Source organism: Myodes glareolus, chromosome 25, assembly GCF_982192425.1.
Source record: "Myodes glareolus chromosome 25, mMyoGla1.1, whole genome shotgun sequence".
In the NCBI taxonomy this organism is placed as follows: domain Eukaryota; kingdom Metazoa; phylum Chordata; class Mammalia; order Rodentia; family Cricetidae; genus Myodes; species Myodes glareolus.
In genome coordinates, this window is record NC_142050.1 from 21,366,951 (window position 1) to 21,384,917 (window position 17,967).

Consider the following 17,967-nt stretch of genomic DNA (forward strand, 5'->3'; position numbering starts at 1 on the left):
GTACATGAATTATATATTTAGTTCACTAGCCCAGTGGGGCAGTGATGAGGACAGCCCTGTACTGCATCATTCTCTGAGAGATCTAACAACAGCAGAAGACCTAGGTGAAGAAACAGAAGAGCATCAAAGATCTGCTCTACCCTGCAGCAGCCATGTCTATGACTCCTGTTATTACCGAGGACTGTGTGGATACCCAGGGTCTGGTCAGCTTCCTGAGACCATGTTGGTGTCCAAGGACCTCACTGCCACCAAGATGGCACTGACCTGGGTGGTCTGTGCTGTCACTGGGGCCATGGTGACTCTTGACATTGGGGCCCAAGCTGCTGCAAAGGGCCATGCCTGGGTCTGTGTCCTGGGTCTGCTGTAGCTGGGGTCTGTGATGGATGACCAAGGCCTGTATTGCCACAGGATCATAGGAACCATGCGTGCTGAAATCCAAGGGGCAAATCTGAAGAGCATATACAAAGAAAGTCGTTTCCCTGTTTCTTTTCGAACCAAACCCCAATAAAACCTTGCGGAACGAGTGGATAAACAGGAAAAGGAAGCAGAATGAGGGTGGGGTGCCGCTCAGTTGATACAACTCTGACCTACACCATAGAAGTCCCCAGCACCACATAAGCTGAGTGTGGAGGAGCAAGCCTGTAACTTCAGCACTTAGGAGGTGGAGGCAGGACGACAGACAAGAAGTTCCGTCTCAGTCTGGGCTACACAGTGAGTACAAGGATAGCTTAGAATGTGTGAATTAAGCAAGCAAGCAAGCAGGAAGGCAATCTCTTCTAATGTTCTCTAATGTTCCCCCTTTCTCTTCCCTCTCCTCTTTCTTTTTTGCTCCTTAAAGGATAGAATGAGAAGACCAAATTATATTATCTTTTCCCTATTGCAAGCTTCTGGTTAGATTGGAAGGAAGAGAGAGAGAGAGAGAGAGAGAGAGAGAGAGAGAGAGAGAGAGGGAGGGGGAGGGGGAGGGGGAGGGGGAGGGGAAGGGAGAGGGAGAGGGAGGGAGAGGGGAGAGGGAGGGGGGGGGGGAGAGAGAGAGAGAGAGAGAGAGAGAGAGAGAGAGAGAGAGAGAGAGAAAGGGAAAATGAGTGGATTTTAACTTGAACTGGCATGAAAATTCTGATACAGCTACAGACACCTTTGAAAGAGGCGAAGAAAGACATGCTATCTGTGAAGATGCCTTCTGAAGGAGATTCCTAATCTCAAGGGACAGCTGGGTAACAACTGTTGACAAGCCATGACCTACCCACTCATGCCTTCTCACACTTAGTAGTTGATATAATGAAGGGTTGCCCAAATGAAATGAAACAGTAACAACTTCAAGAGATAGCTGTAAAAGAGGCAAGCTGTACACCTAATGCAGAAACGTAAGTAACTCTAAAGAGATGCTGGTCTCCAAATGTCACTGTTGTTCTCCACTGTAACTTGGGTTTTGTCTTTGACTACAGTCTGGAACATTAACTAGTCAAAGTTCACATTAGATCATGTCTTCAATTATGAAATCCCCAGATTAATTTTCTTTACTTACAAATATATTCTCAATGCATTTAATGCCTGTTTTGGGCTTGTGTCTGCCTCCTTCGGGTCCACTTTGCTCTGTGTCACCAGCATTAAGTTTACATAAATGTCAAACAGAAGTAAACTATACTTCTCATCATTCTGCCTAGCAATCATAAATAGATTTCTATAATGATGTGACATCAATTTATCTCACTCCTCTAAGGATATGGGAAGCAGAGAATCAGTAGTCTAATCGTATAGCACCATAGGACGAAAAAGATACAGAGGCTGTGGTAGCAATGTGCTGTTGCTTACTAGGGGTTGGGTTCTGAAGGTCTTGAGATATCCCTCTCTGGCTTCAAAATTGCTATCCTTCTGCCTCAACTTTCCTAATACTGAAATTTCAAGTGTTTAACCTCTATCTATTTGATTGTTTTGTCTTAACAAATCAATGTACCAATATTTAATTCATTGTTCTGATTAATAATGTATTCTTTATTATTATACTAAATTATACATTTAAAATTTATGAGGTTAGATTTTTTGTGTTTAGTTGAAATAATTTCATTGCCTTTATTTACAGAGAACCAAGACTTATCTAGATCCTGCCAGTGAGATCATAAGCTCCTGAGGGTGTGCATGCCCTCAAGGGATGATTGGCACCAGACGGAATAGGTCTTACAAGGTACACAGACACATCAGGAAATCTGTGTCCACTATATGAGCATAACAAATCCTGTCCTCACTTGTCATTACTTACAATCCCTCCATTTTCTTTAGGTGCTTTCATGGTCTGGGGAAAACCTCAGATGAAGGAGATAAGGGAAAATGGTTAAATGCTACAACACTGTATCAAAAACATTCTTATGTCTCATTCCTGGGTAAAACTTGCCTTGGCAAAATAGTTTCTTACCATTCTTGTCTTCCCTTCCATATATCAAAACATTGACATAAAGGAAATACTTTACCGAAATAGATTATACCTTCACCAATCCTTTAAACTTATCTGTCAATATTATTTTCATTGGACTTCAAGTTTCATATTCTGAGTAATAACCAAACTTCCTTGCTATTTCTGCCTAATTACTGGCAAGAATTCTGAACTACAGGAATGAAATAGTCAATGGCTAAAACTCTTGATTATGTTTATTGGAAATATGGACTAAATAAGGCACCTTAATTAGTATTAGACAGAAGGACGAATTTATCTCCAACAAAGCACAAACTGTTGAAGCAATAAAAAATTTAGAAAACGTGTCTGAGGCATAATTCAGAATGATGATGGAAGAGATGAATCTCTTTCCTGTTGTGCAAGACGAGTTTGGGATTAAAGCGACCGCACCGGGAAGCTGTAGTTGGTTAGCACTCAGGCGGTATGTTCAAGACTATCTGCCCCCAGGAAACGGCTATACATTCAAAACTTTTATTCATTTTAAAAGTCACTCAGTATTCGCAGCAAATCAGAAAGGTTAGGTGTTTTTTTTTTTGTGAAGAACAGTCTAAAGGAGTACTACATTACTGCTACTGTAATACTTTCTCTGCAACAATAAAGAATTTTAATTGACTAAAATATTCATTAATAAATTTCCGATGAGAATATTTTATAACTATACTATATCTTAGAGATTTAATGGGTAACTAATAAAACCTTTTATTTTGTGAAAAATTTTAGTGTTAAAGAAATATGTAAATAAGCTGAATATAAGATTTTGTAGAAGCTATGCTAACTAAATAAAAGCCAACTATACAGAATAAACATTTCATGATTCCATTCTTTTATCTTCTGCCCTGTTGTGTTCTTTCCTGGAACTATGAGTAGAGGCAAGAACAGACTAAAAGTGGGTGTGGCAAATCTTTTCAAACTATCTTTTAAGATACAGTATTGATGTAATTGAAAATTTTAGGTCCTGTCATTTAACTTGTGAAACAATACACTTATAACACACATATTACAACCAAATAAAAAATTGCTTAAAAAGATTATATAAACAAGGCATGCCAATGAGAACTCTTAGGCCAGTTGACCCTCACAGAGTAGTAGAGAAGTTTAAATAAACAAATGTTAAGTGCCACAAAAGAGCTGAAGAATTCAACTGGTACTAGTGTGGTTTTGATTCTTCTGTGTTGACTAGACTTCAGTTATATCACCAATTGGGGGGAATGGGGGACACCTGGGGCTTTCATTTCCTGTTCCTAAGAAGCTTCTGCCATTTTTACTGACCAAAGGCACCATAGTGAATGAAGCTGAAGGCACACTATAGAGATAAACACAAACAGTGCTAAAATAATGCATAAATTGACAGTCTTAACTGCACGAATTAATAAGAATGTAAACCAAACCCAAACTTGGCACGTAAAGATACTGTGAAGACAAACAATACAATTAAATAAATTTAAAAAAGAACAAAATCATATAGAAAAAGTTAATTTATAAGATTTCTGATGCGGGAGAATTGTCTGTATTCTGTCAATCATATATTTTAATAAAACGCTGACTGGCCAGGCAGGAAGTATAGGTGGGTGAACCAGACAGGAAGTAGAGGCGGGTGATAAGAACAGGAATATTCTGGGAAGCAGGAAGCTCCCTTCGCCATTCCTGCCCAGACCACCGAAGAGGCAACATGTGAGCTGACAGCTGAAAAAGGTACCAAGCCACGTGGCTAACATAGATCAGAATAATGTGTTAATATAAGATATAAGAGTTAACAAGAAGCCTGAGCTAAAGGGCCAATCAGTTTATAATCTTATGGAGTCCTCTGTGTGATTTTTTTGGGGGGGTTGCCAATTGTGGGGTACTGGGCGGGACAGAAGCTCCCTCTGCCATTCCTGCCCAGATCACTGAAAAGCAACATGTGAGCTGTCACACTGAGAAAGGTACTGAGCCGTGTGACTAACATAGATAATGATAATGGATTAATATAAGTTACAAGGACTAATAAGAAGCCTGACCTAATGGGCCAATCAGTTTATAATCTTATGGAGTCCTGTGTGTAATCTTCTTTGGGGCTTCCGTGCTGTGGGGTACCGGGTGGGACAGAAACCCCAACAAGCCGGCCCCTCATGCTACAGATTTCTAAAATTATGTATTAAAAAAGTTTAATTGGAGTTATCCTCCATGGGAGGTGAGAGAAGGGGCGAGAATGATGATTCCTCTGGCCACCAGGTCATGAGATAAAGACCACTGCCAGGCTTAGGATATCAGTCTTGGTCCCAGAGACTTCCAAAGCAATACAGGCTAGTGGCATTTCTCTTGGTTTCTTCTAGAACACTATGGTAACACCCTATTGCTGTAGATATCACGTACTGTGACCACAGGTCATAGAGCCGCAGTTCCTAATCTGCAGATCACAACCCATTTTGGGGTCACAAACCAGATACCCTACATATCAGATATTTACACTACAATTTGTAACAGCAACAAGACTACAGGTATAAAGTAGGATCAAAAATAATTTTAAGTTTGGGGGGGTCACCACAACATGAGGAACTGTATTAAAGGGTTGCAGCATTAGGAAGGTTGAGAACCAGTGCCATAGAGCAATGCAGTTGATACCTGGATACTTCCTTCCTATTGGTCAGCTTCATTGTGCCAGGAGGTATGTATGTGTTATATAGCTTGATGTGAGAGAAGAGTCATTTCTTAATTATGAATCTTGAGTGCTACAATAATGATCAGACTGGCAATTTATAGTTATCAGAACAATAGTGGCATAAATTTTACCAACTACTTTCTGTAGGTTTCCCATACTCCACACCCAACAAGTCAAGCAGTAACAATAATGAGTCGGTAAGAGAACATGCTAGGACCTAGAACTGTATTTAATTGTTTACATATATGAAATGGAGGAGCAGTGGATTGGGTCCCAGGGAAAAGGAACTGCTGCTTCAAGACACCACAAGACACTGTTTGCTACCTCTGATTATAACACTTAGCCCTCTGGATCTTGCCCAAGTTCCCACTTGAAATCAATGTGATGTTTACTCATTTCATCTTCAGTGTCTAGCCAGTGATGGCCAGGATTACTACAGAACTTTCCTGAATGATCAATGTGTACATTGTCAGAATGCAAGAAAGAAAACAGATAAGTTTTAAAAACAAGGTTCCAATGAACATTTGACTCCCTCAGGCCAGAGAGGCATTTTTGGATGCTTCTTTCTTTTCTTTTTTTAGAAAGATTAATTTATTTATTTCACATTATGACAGTTTCCCTTTCCTCCTTTCCTCCCATTTGCCACTTCCTCGACCCCCCAACCCACTCCCCCTCTGTTTCTGTTTAGAAAGGGGCAGGCCTCCCAAGGGTCCAACAAAGCATGGCACATTAAGTTACTCTAAGACTAAGCATCTCCCCTTGTGTTTAGGCAGGGAAAGGCAATCTAATATGAGAAATAGGTTCCCAAGAGTCAGACAAAGCATTAGAGACACCCCCTGCCTCCACTGTGTCCCCAAATAGACCAAGCTACATAACTGTCACATATATGTACAGGACCTAGGTTGTTTTCATGCAGGCTCCCTGGTTGCTGGTTCAGACTCTGAGTTCCTATGATCCAGGTTAGCTGTTTCTGTGGGTTTTCTTGTGATGTCCTTGACCCCTCTGACTGCTACAATCCTTTCTCCTTCTTTTCAGCAGAGTTCCCAGAGTTCAGCCTAATGTCTGGGTGTGGGTCCCTGCAACTGTTTCCATCAGTAACTGAATGAAGGTTCTCTGATCACAATTGGGGTAGCTATCAATCTGATTACAGGAGATGGCCAGTTCAAGTTACATACTATTGCTAGGAGTCTTAGCTGGAATCATCTTTGTAGATTCAAGGGAGTTTCCCTTGCATCGGGTTTCTACCTGACCCTGAAATGCCTTCCCCTTCCAGTCATCTCGTTTAGTACTTTCCATTTCCACGCATCCCAATCCCTCAAGTTCCCATCCCTATTGGTCCCTAGGCCTCTTGGAGGATCTTTACTATTCCCCCTTCCCAGGGAGATCCATGCATTCCCCACGCATCACCTAGCCCAGAGAAGCAATTTCTATTAGAGATGGTGAAGCTTCCCAAAGGTAAATCAGGTAAAGACAATATCTTTTCAGCTTCATTAATCATTTTCAAAGTTTGAATCATGGTAAGTCAGCACAAGACAGTTGCATCATTTCTGATTTTTGTGTGGTATTATTCCTTTATGGCTTACTGAACGGATCGTTCCAAGCCTCGGTGCAGGACATCTACACTATAGAACTATAGAAAGGGGGAAGCTACCATAGCACAATCTCAGGAATCGACACAGTTTCCCAAATAACCCCTGTACCAGAAACAAATGTTCTGTTGCACAGTAATCAGCTTCACATCTCTATCAGTTTGAGAGGTAGTGGTGGTGGGGACATGGAAAGAGCGGAAGAGAGGAGACATGGAGGATTTGGAGGGGGGAAAGGGAAGGGAGAATGATATAATTATGTTTTAATTAAAAATATGTAATGTAAAAAAAGAAACGTGCATAGTGATTCTATACAGTTGACACAAAGCTAGCCAAATGGTTTCAGTTCCTAGGTAAAATACTGTAGAAGATATATTTATTTGGATGAAATAAAATGTCTTTTTTTTTTCTGTGAGCTTACTGTGGCCTTGAAGCTTCAGCCTGGTCCGTCTGGAGTTTTTCTCCACCTTCCACTTCCATTGTACAGTAGACAATTCGATTAGGAGCAACTGACTTCAAACCTTGCACTTCCATTATGACAATCTAAAGATAAAACAATTTAAAATTAATATGCAAAGTGGATACTGGTAAGTAACACAGAGAAGTATCAGGATGGACAGTTGGGTAAGGATCTCACAAGACTCCATTCCTACTCTTAGCTGAGGATCTACGGCAATTGATGGCTTCTGGGAAGGGGGAAGCCAGTTTCCTTTAGAGGTGTAACGTGGCATATTGACTGTGGTACAGAGGGTGGCTGCAACTCATGCCCATTTAGGTCACACTAACTTTGGACTGTGTGGAATGTGTGTGTGTGTGTGTATGTGTGTGTGTGTGTGTGTGTGTGTGTGTGTGTGTATGTGTATGTGTGTGTGTGTGTGAGAGAGACATATATATGACACACATATGATCAAAATACTTTATACACATGGTATGAAGCTTGCAAAGAATAAGTAACACATTAAAAGGACTAGCAGGATTTACAGTTGGAAGTAGAAAGAACAATTGGGCTTTAATCTAGTGTTATCACTAGTATGTCTGGTACGTATAAATAAAAAAAAATACAACCCTATAGGTCTAATTTCCAAAGAGGGGGACAAAACAAGCCCCAAACATTAGTGAGACAGAGCCAATAGTCACAGACCATCAGCTAATGGAAGTGTAGCTGTTTCAGTTGATTCTCGACAAAATCTAATCATGATAGCACAGAAAATAAAACTGAGCTGTACTGTACGCTGCATTGTCTCTCCTCGGTCTCTCTGTGGCTAATGCAATGAGAAGAAATAGACAAGGCTGTCCTGCCATAAAAGGAAATGGGCATGTGTACCGCAGCTGTGTGAACAATAAGGCTCCATGACAAGCAAGCAGCTCAGCAGAATGGTGGGATGTGATCATGTATCAGGAGACCCACAGGCAGGCACAAGGGCTGCTAGCCTACTGGTCATGTAAAAGTTCAATGTGAAATTAACCAGATCAACCCTTGTGTAGTTAACGGACTCCTAGACTATCAACCATGTGCTTTTCTTATTTTGCTTGATTTTGATGTACCTTTACATGGCTTGTTCTGTGTGTTCTCCTTTACCCTTCCTTCTAAATGCTTTGTGCGGGCACTGGTTAGGTGTTTCCCACACACCAGTAAACAAAAAGTGGGTTGGCTGTCTTTTCTACAGCCAACAGGTCTATAGCAGAAGTCAGATTCTAATGGAGATAATAAGCCACTGAGCCACAACCTGGCGGTGCGGCTGTGCCAAAAGGGAGCTCTGTAAGCAACACGAACGGTTAGGAAAAGGGGGCAGGAGCCATTCACTCAAGGGAAGGGCGTATGAGCAAAGCTTTGCAAGTCTGTATTTTACTTCCTGAATCCTGGACTCCCATCTTAGTTTAGATGCATTCTACTCCCAGCACTTTGGAGGCAGAACCAGACAGATCTCTGAGTCAGTGAGTTTGAGGCCAGCCTGGTCTACTAGTTCCAGAACAGGCACCAAAGTTACACAGAGAAACCCAGTCACGAAACAAACAAACAAACAAACAAAACAACAACAACAACAACAAAAAGATACATTCCATACTGGACCTGTTTGAAGCCTAAAAACTGTTATGTTAGTGTTTTGCCTAAAGGGCCTGGCTGTTGGAAGGTTAGCCACTCATCCCTCAGGTATTCTAACCGTCCTTGCTTAGCATGGTTTTATTGGGATGCTGGTCACATAACTCATCCCTGAAACGCTGTGGGCACAGAAGACAGATTTGTATTCCTCTGTGGGCACAAAATATCTGCCTTAGACAGATACGACAATAAAGACTGTCAAAACAATTTTATAAATACGCAAGTTTCTCAGACCTCACAAAAGGAAGTTTCAGCTTGCATTCTTTTCTTTAGTGATTACATTGCTACCTCAATAGCTCAATCTAATATATTAGTAATAAAACACAGAATAACAATTCAGTCACATGGCATCACCAGATAAGCCCAATCTTGACTTTGAAAGGGAAAAAGAACTCCTAAGTTACTCTAAGTTACTGATAATCTTTGAAGCCTTTTAAACAATAAAGGGGAAATGTTCAGAACTGTATTTTTACTTCTGAATATTTATTAAGATGCAAAATTAGATATCATTATAATTATTTTCTCTATATTTTCTTCCCATAAATTTAAAATGCAAAGTCTTATGAGAATGAAATTACACTGCAATTACATGATTTAGGAGGAAAAAAAATTAAAAACGGTAGCATTTCTTTTTCTGTCAGTCAAATATCTATGGTAGGAGATGATGAGAAAATTCAAAGTATAATCCACTATGTAGTTCCAAATTAAACACTCAAGCTGTAGATACAGAAAAAAAAAACACCTGGAGGCAAAGCAATTTGGCAAACCCAGTAGGTAAACCCAGGATGAGCTGAGTTATAAGACAGTCACATATTTTCACTCTGACACCAGATTTAACACATTTACCTACAAAGCAATCCTGGAAGTAAAGGAAGATAGGCAGCTGTCACATCCTTAAGTCCGTTAAGTAAAGGAAAAATGAACAAAGGCAGACATTTGTTGTTCATTTTTTTTTTTCCTGCTACCACTTAGAAAGTTGAACATCCTGGAAGAATGTAAAATCCCAAGATGGGATGTCCTCATCGTGGCCAGTCAGCAAACACCAACAGTGGCATGGGGAGTAACACAAAGCGAGAATCACAGTCCAAGGAAAAGCTATAACACTCCAGCGAAAGCTTTGGGAGAAAGGCTGGGCAGATGGCTCAGTGAGTAAGGAACATGCTCTACAATCATGAGGACCTGAGTTCAGATCCCCAGCACGCATGTGTGGCAGCAACGCCTATAGCCCTAGCACTGTGTGCTGGGATGGGATTGCATTAGAGACAGCAGCTCATGAGGGCTCATTGGTTAGCCAGGGAGGCTGAAATGGAGAATCCAGGGCTTCCGGTGAGAGACCCAATCTCAAAAGGTAAGAAGGTAAATGATTGAGGAAGACACTCTGATGTTAACCTCTGGCTTTTGCATGGGCCCACGAGTGTAAGCACAAATATGCACACACACACACACACACACACACACCATTTCAGAAACTATAAATTTAGGTTTCACACTGCTGACATTTTGTACACAGAACAATATCATGAGGTGAAAAAACTGAAATAAAAGCTAAATGGTGACCTGACTCTGTGATAACACAGCCTTTTATCATCATTTACTTTACATAAGGTCTTTTTCCAAGGACTTTCGTGGGAATGGGTGTGTAAATCCACAGATACATTCCCCAAGTCTAGACTAGACACTGACACAGATTAACACACTCTCTTGAGAGACAGGAGTGAGTAGCCTGGCATCAGTAGTTTCTCTGGATTAGTAGAAAATGGGTATAATTCGGAAGCTTTGCAGACACATTTCTAAACCTGGGCTATTTGTTCATGTTCTGTCCGATCTCTATAACACAAGTAGAATTCCTGAAAAAGAATCTTTTCATTACTACAGCTCCTAACACTGTGCTTTACAGCTCTGTGCTTGATTAAGGTCCAGAAAGCTAACCCCACAGGAGAAATAAACTAAAACCCAAGTTAATCAAAAGCCAGATTAGACAGAGTCACTTGTATGTTAAATTCTATTTGAACCCCTGTGTATTTGATGCTTTGTCACTGTACTTACACTGGCTTAAAGGACACATACCCTTGGCTGTTTCATTCATTCTAACATGGGTGCTACATTGAAAACAACTTGAATTCATCTGGATATAGAACCTATCGGTTCAGACAACGAGGACCGCTTTAATATTTCCTAAACACACTACCCTGCTTTAAATTCTAAACCTTACCAGGAAAGTCAAAGACATTTCAGCACAGCCCATGTGTGTGTGGGAAGGGGGAGGCAAAGCCACTCACCTCTAAGGTGAAAGACAGCACCACGTCAGACTTGGACAGCTGGATCTCGTTCTCATCTCCCAGGTCCAAAAAGGCAGAATTCTGGGAACGCTTTAACTTTTGTAATTTAAATTCTGGGCCACCTTTTGAAACAGGAAGACTTTCTAAATTGGCCATGAGCAAATTCACGGAGGCCCGCAACTCTTCTATGTACATATTCTCCATTTCTTTTGAGATAAATCTGGGGAATCTTCTTTCCTTAAAAACAGTTAAAAAGAAAATAATATTAGGGCAGTCCCATTACAGGTATACCAGAAGAGACTACATGATGCAATGCCTCACCTGTGCGGTTCTATGACACTTTCCACGGAGTGCATCTGGGGGTTTAAAAGCCCCAGGTTTTGACAGTCTTGACAATATCTAAAAGTACATTGTATATTCTATGGAGAACCATTGTGGTATGGAATGAATAACATTGTATATATTCATTCATAGTGCTCATTATAATAAGAGGTGCACAGTTGAAAACAAATGGTGAAACAGCTTAGTGTATAAAGACATCTTAGTGAGCGCCATCTTTGAAGGACTTGGAGTAAGTAAGTTGTGTGCAAGGAAACATTCAGGATACGCTGCTCTGCCAATCAGAGGAACATCATCTTCCTAGTACCATTCTCACCGTACATGCACACGAGTACTCACACTAAGCCCCCCCTTAGTGCAAATATTACGGATATAATTCTAGAACTGGAAATGTTCACATTGCACAAACATGCAGATTCCTTATGGTTGTAAGTCAGTCTTTCATTAAGGTTTAGAAAAAAAAATTGAGTTCAAAGCCAAAGGCGAATTTATGATAGAAATCTGTTAAGTGAAAAAGAGATAACATATCCTCAATTAAAAGGGACATCCTGGGGGCTGGAAACATGCCTCAAACAGAAGAGAGCACTTGTTTCTTCAGCAGACCTGGGTTTGGTTCCCAGCACCCATGGTACCTGGCACCCATCTGGAACTTCAGTTCCCGGGGCTCCAACTGGCCTCTATTGACCTCCACAGGCAAACCTGCAGGTAAAGCGCTCATACTCACAAAATAAATAAATTGAAATCTAAAACATAACATCCAAAACACATTTAGAGCTAAGTTGTTCTCTGAGAAGGGGACAATTTATATTTCAAAATTTATATTTATATTTCATATTTTATACTTATATTTCATAAAACAGCAAAACAGAACATGTTTTTCATCTTTACCCCTTGCTAACTTGGCACTTGACTCTCTTCTGCAATATCAAGGGGATGCATCTATTACATTAGGTCCAGAGTTCCGTCACTCTTAGTGTGAACTAAAGGCTTGAGGGTGAAGGCTTCATAAGGTCCTATTTCAAATGATTTTTGAACGTTCCAGAAAATCTCAGCCTTTATTGTTGTTTCCATTTGTATCACTGAGAATCTCATCTTTAACAACCCCCTCACAGCAGCTAGATGCCTCCAGCATGCTCCTAACGAATGCACCAGACTCACTATCACCGGGTTGTTAACTGCAAGGACTAGGGCGTCTAGCATCAGGTCAGGAATCAACCTAGGAGCCCAGCTGCCTGCGTGCTCTCCTCCAATTTAACCTTCAGATACTTCTCTTAAAATCATTTACATACAATCAATATTAAAATATATATTTTTACAAACATCACATTTCTGCATTAATAATTAATTTTCCTCAAGATCCTTAAGTTGGATGCCTCATCACTAAATCGAAATTTTGCATATCCAGCAGGACAATTTCTTAGTTTTCTCAGAAAATAATCAAGGTGATTCAATGTTTTTTCAACGAAAGCAAAAAAAGGAAAAAGAAATTAAACCACAGCTATGTATTTTTTTACGATTTAATTAATTTTGTGTATTTGAGTCTATCTGATACCTGCAGATGTCAATAGAGGGCGCTAGGTTCCGCCTAGAACTGGAGTTAGGGATGATTTTGTAAGTGGTCTGCTAGAAACTGAATCCATGTCTTCTCTTGAGAGTAACATGTGCTCTTGAACATTAAGCCATCTCTCCAGCCCCAGTTATATATTTTTGGACAAGCTTTAAAAGCTTTGTCGGGGACAGGGAAGAATCATGTGAAGGTCAGAAATGAGCAGAAGGATTTGGTACCAGATCTGTTTGGAGATAAAAGGGTAATGCTCATCTTTAACCACCAGGGGGCCAGGTACTGCGTTACACTTCCAGTTTACCAGCGATTAATCCTTCCAGAGAAACTACGAGTTAGCTTCTGTGATTTTGTCTGGAAAAGATGTAAATGTTTGTCTCCTATTTAAAATAGCCCATGGCTACAATATAATTCTGCATTTTAAATTAACCACTTTATAACAAATTCACGAAAGTTAACCCAGAAACCTTTTTTCTCAGATTCTCTTTGGATTTTTTTTTTTTTTACTCATCCACTGCTTGCCCACTGATAATGCATTGAATAAAATACTACGTTTTCATTTTCTAATTGTATGAATTTCATAATTTTGCCTTTTAAAATTCTATGTTCACAGAGGAGCAAAAAAGAAAAAAAAAGGAAAAAGAAAACTTGAGACATATTTGAAAGCTCAAATACATCATTTATTTTTCAAATGTCTAAGGTGTTGCTTTAGGAAACCTAGTGTTAGCACATGCCAAAAACCTATTTGTATTTAAGTATTGCTAAAAACACTTCACCATTATCTGTCAAATAGGAAACTGATTGGCATCACGAAAATCAATTTATTATTTCAGTTTTGTGGGAAATTGACTATATTACATTTTTACTTATTTTGTGGAAAAAATCCTCATAAACCTTCTTTTAAAGATTTGGTATTGATCGGAAATATTCCGCCAACTTCATTTAACCCTGCTTTTGTTGACTCTCGTAAACAAAAGTGGCGATCATAGATCAGGACACAAGTTAAATATCATTTAAGTGAATGGGACTAGACAGTATTTTCAAGTTGTTTAACTGTGAGTTTTCACCATCAATGAAATTCTAATTTGGCCCCATCTGATATGATGACACATGTTATAACAGTTGGTCCCATCTGGTATGGTGATACACGTTATAACATTTGGCCCATCACATATGGTGATACATGTTATAACATTTGGCCCTATCTGATATGGTGATACATATTATAACATGAACGTTCGTCTTCTGCAAAGGTCTCTATTATTGTTGCTCATTGCCTCATGTTCTCTGTACTTTTCTCCTGTCTTTCTTGTCAGGCCCATTGGTGAGTCTCCCTAAGATGATAAACTTTTTCTTTGTCTTTCATAACTGCTCAGATGGGGTTCCTTTAATCCAAAAATATGAAATGCTCCAAAATCTGAAACTTTTTGAGCACTTTGATGCCACATACCTAATGTGTGATAAATAGAGTCAAAACTTAGCAGTACCAAGTAAACTACTGTACAAAGTCACCTTCAGCCTATTCAATTAAGGGATGAAATATCAGGGTAATAGACTTTTTGAGACAAAGGTCCTACTGCTGAGACTACTTACACATCCAAAAATATGCTAAAAGCTGAAGAATTTCAAATCAGGAGTACTTCTGTTCCCAACTAATCTGTATTAATTTTACTATTACAGTATCATTTGAACTAATGAATGTAGACTTAGTACCAAAGCAATGGAAGTATTTGCAAATGTGAGCAAGTTTCAGTTATCTCAGCCACACTGAAAGTCTCTCTTCCTTCTTATTTAAGTAGGCTCCTGCATGGGGGAAGTCAAGAGTCTCACAGATATGTCAGGAATTCAGTCCTGCCCTGGCTTTCTGATGATAATGTGTAGGTAAAGAAAGATTCCACCATTCAGAAGACATTCGCTGGGCTGCAGAGATGCCTGGGAGAGCAACGGTACTTTCTGCTCCTGCAGAGGACAGAGGTTCGAGTCCCAGCACCCGTGTGGCATCTTACAACTGTCCTAAACTGCAGTTCTGCTGGATCTAGCGCCCTCTTCTGGTCTCCACGGGCATCTAGGCATGCACACAGTATACATACATACTATACGCACATACATGTAGGCAATCATGTTCCTGTCAGTAACATTTTACCCATGCTCCTATGAAAGTAAAAACAAAACAAAACAAACAACAACCAAAAAAAAAAAAAAACACTCACTGGTTCACTAAGCTGGACTTGAGTGGAGTATTTCTTTTAGTGTGACACCAATTCCCTGTGTGAGGTGACTAAATGTTTATTCACAACTTCCCAGTTAAAGGGATGCAATGACTGTATGGGTGTGCCTCATTCAGAAAGCTTTTAAAGACTGTTAAGAAAAGAGACTAATTTGTCCTGAAGAGCAGCGATTCTGCTCAACCCAGAAGCCCTGCTTGAATCTTCCTTCCATAGGCCTGCTCTGCAGCTGAAGACATAAGGCCCCACTGCCTCCTGAGTTTCCAAGCCATATAGATAGATATATAGACAGACGCAGGGAAAGAATAACATTTCTTCTTATCCATCTATCTAACTTCCTGTGGGTTCTGTCTCTGTAGAAAGCCTACTTAATACAGGGAAGAAGTCCGAGTGTCCAAAAATGACGTTTGTGAGAAGGACATGGGGTCTGGACAAAAACCTTGAAGCAAGAAAGAAAAGGTCATGATAGATGAAATGAACTGATCCAGATTCAGAACTCAGGTATTTAAGGTCAGTAGAGTATGGAACAACGATTCACACTCATGGGCATAGCACCTTCAAAGGCTTTTGCAGAGACTCACTGGCTGTCCTGTTGCTGGTGAGGGGTGGAGGGTGTAAGACCAGTTGAAGGGACAGAACAAATGCTTTGATGTAAAGCAGAGATGAATGAACCCAAATAGAAGAGGAAAAATGGTAACAACTGTCAGGTGGAACTATTTCACAAGTAGAAGCAAGCAGAAAGTGTGGTGGCTTGTGTCTATAATCTCAGCACCCAAGAAGCTGAGGCAGAGGGGTCAGGTTACTCTCTGAGGTTATTTACCCTTGGCTGTAGGGAGATTGTGTCTGAAAACATAATTAGAAGTAAAAGGGTTTCATAACAAGTTTTGCATGAGGCATGAGAAAATGAAAGAAATCAATTATGATGCCAAGTATTTTGTTGTTGTTGTTGTTTTGTTTTGCTTTTTTTTCTTTCTTTTGGCTTGAGTAACAGAAAAAATGGTGCTGCCCAGAGCTGGCCTAGCCTGGTCACCTGACCATTCATCTTCCTTTCTGCATAACCAACCTCATGGATCTATTTCCTTGATAGTAGCAATAACCTTCCATAGTTTAGTAATACAGCATCTTATCACTTCTCATGGGCCTTTCCAAACAAAATATGAGCTGTATTTGGCATGTAGGATTGTTTCTGTCTTGTTTTAGTCCAAGGCAATTATATTTGTCTGGCTCTATCTTAAGCACTCAGGATAGTGCTTGCATAGTAGTGGATGCCCAGCAAATATTATGAAAAAATTAAATAATCTGCATACTGCTGCATATCTAAAAGGAACACATGGACTTAGCTCCAGGTTTTCCTAGCCTTGTTAACATTCCCTAACTTCTTCCTTGGCTAAAATAATAAAAATGGATATCCCTATTACTCGACACAATATCTGTTCTGTGATTTTACTGTTATTATATGGTTTATACTGCTTTATGAAGTATGGAAGGGGTCTACACTTATCAGACTAAGAAATTCACAAATGTAGACAGTAACCAGCCCCTGGAGGCCAGGGCAAGGCCAGCGACCTAATCTGTTTATGCAGTAGCTTTGTGGTATGGGCAAAGTGAGTAACCTTCCAAAACCTCAGCATCATCTATGCAACCCATACTATCACCTGTCCTTGTGGCTCATGGGGCAATGAAAGAGGCATCAATCCACAAGGGCACTGTGGTGCCAAACTAGGCTGAGAGCTTCCACGTGGCGTATTCGACATGGAGAACAGTGAAACTTGTTCTATATGCTACACTGGAATTTCTACAGAAGTGTTTTGTGGTTTTGAAGCATTTCACAGTTCTAATCCCATGTTTCACTTATTTCTCACTATTTTCCCCAATTAGTAACATCTCTATTGAGACCAATGGGCTGTCTCAAAGGGAAAGCCTTCTTGCTCATTGCTGATCCAGTCGCGTGACTCAGGCCAGGCCATGTAAAATGCATTCTCTGTAGACATGAACTTGAGAATACATTTGAGACTTTCCTTTATATCTATAACCATCCAGAACCTCATTCAAACTGTATTGGAAAACAATCACATATATCCAGGCCTCTGTAGTAACAAGTCCCGTTCATAACGAGGCAGCAGTAAAGTACATCTAGACATGTCTCTGGATTCTTTCCTAGCCTTTGACCTATAAGAAAGGCAACGAGCCTACTAGGCGGGATCAAAGAGGCTAGAATTTCATGTAAGACTGCTTCATCTCTACAGTTTCCAGGAGCTTTCAATTGCTGGATTTCTGTGCTGTGAATTGCACAGTGCACATTCTGGAATGGTTCAGTGCTTCTGTCAATTTCCAGAGGCCAGCAGGAAGGCAAGTCTCTTCAACCCTGCTCTCCGTATGCATATTCAGCCTCTCAGTCACAGCATCCCACATGGTAGGTCATCTGGAGAGTCTCCCTCCAGAAATCTGCCTTGTTTCACACAACCTACCACCAACTCAATTACCCAATTTCTGTTTGTCTTTCTCTTTTTTCTGTGCAATATCTCAATCTGTTCTCTAGCATTAAATTTAGACAGGCAAAGTATTAGCACTCTGAAAATATCATATAATCACAAATATATTTTTTTCTTGGCAGAAGCACACAATGTAACTTTGGAATCAGAATATGAAACAAATTTTCAGTGCTGGAGAAATTCACTGTCTTGGCTTAGGTGGATAGACATATACTCATTCAGTAGTAAATGCTTATGAATGTTGATATACATGTTAGATAAGAGAGAGGTGGGGGGAAAGAGGGAGAACATGGGAGA

General features: G+C 40.1%; 1 protein-coding gene across 9 annotated transcripts in view; it reads right to left on the reverse strand.

Moving 5' to 3' along the window:
• Cadps2 (calcium dependent secretion activator 2) overlaps positions 1-17,967 on the reverse strand; it is a 535,973-nt gene that overhangs the window by 286,487 nt on the left and 231,519 nt on the right. For all 9 annotated transcript variants that reach the window (XM_085683581.2, XM_048450971.3, XM_048450976.3 and 6 more), the window contains exons 5-6: positions 11,054-11,290; positions 7,095-7,216 (exon numbers count right to left, since the gene is read on the reverse strand). In XM_085683581.2, the coding sequence (XP_085539707.2) occupies positions 7,095-7,216; positions 11,054-11,290 (359 nt within the window). The remainder of the gene's footprint in view (positions 1-7,094; positions 7,217-11,053; positions 11,291-17,967) is intronic.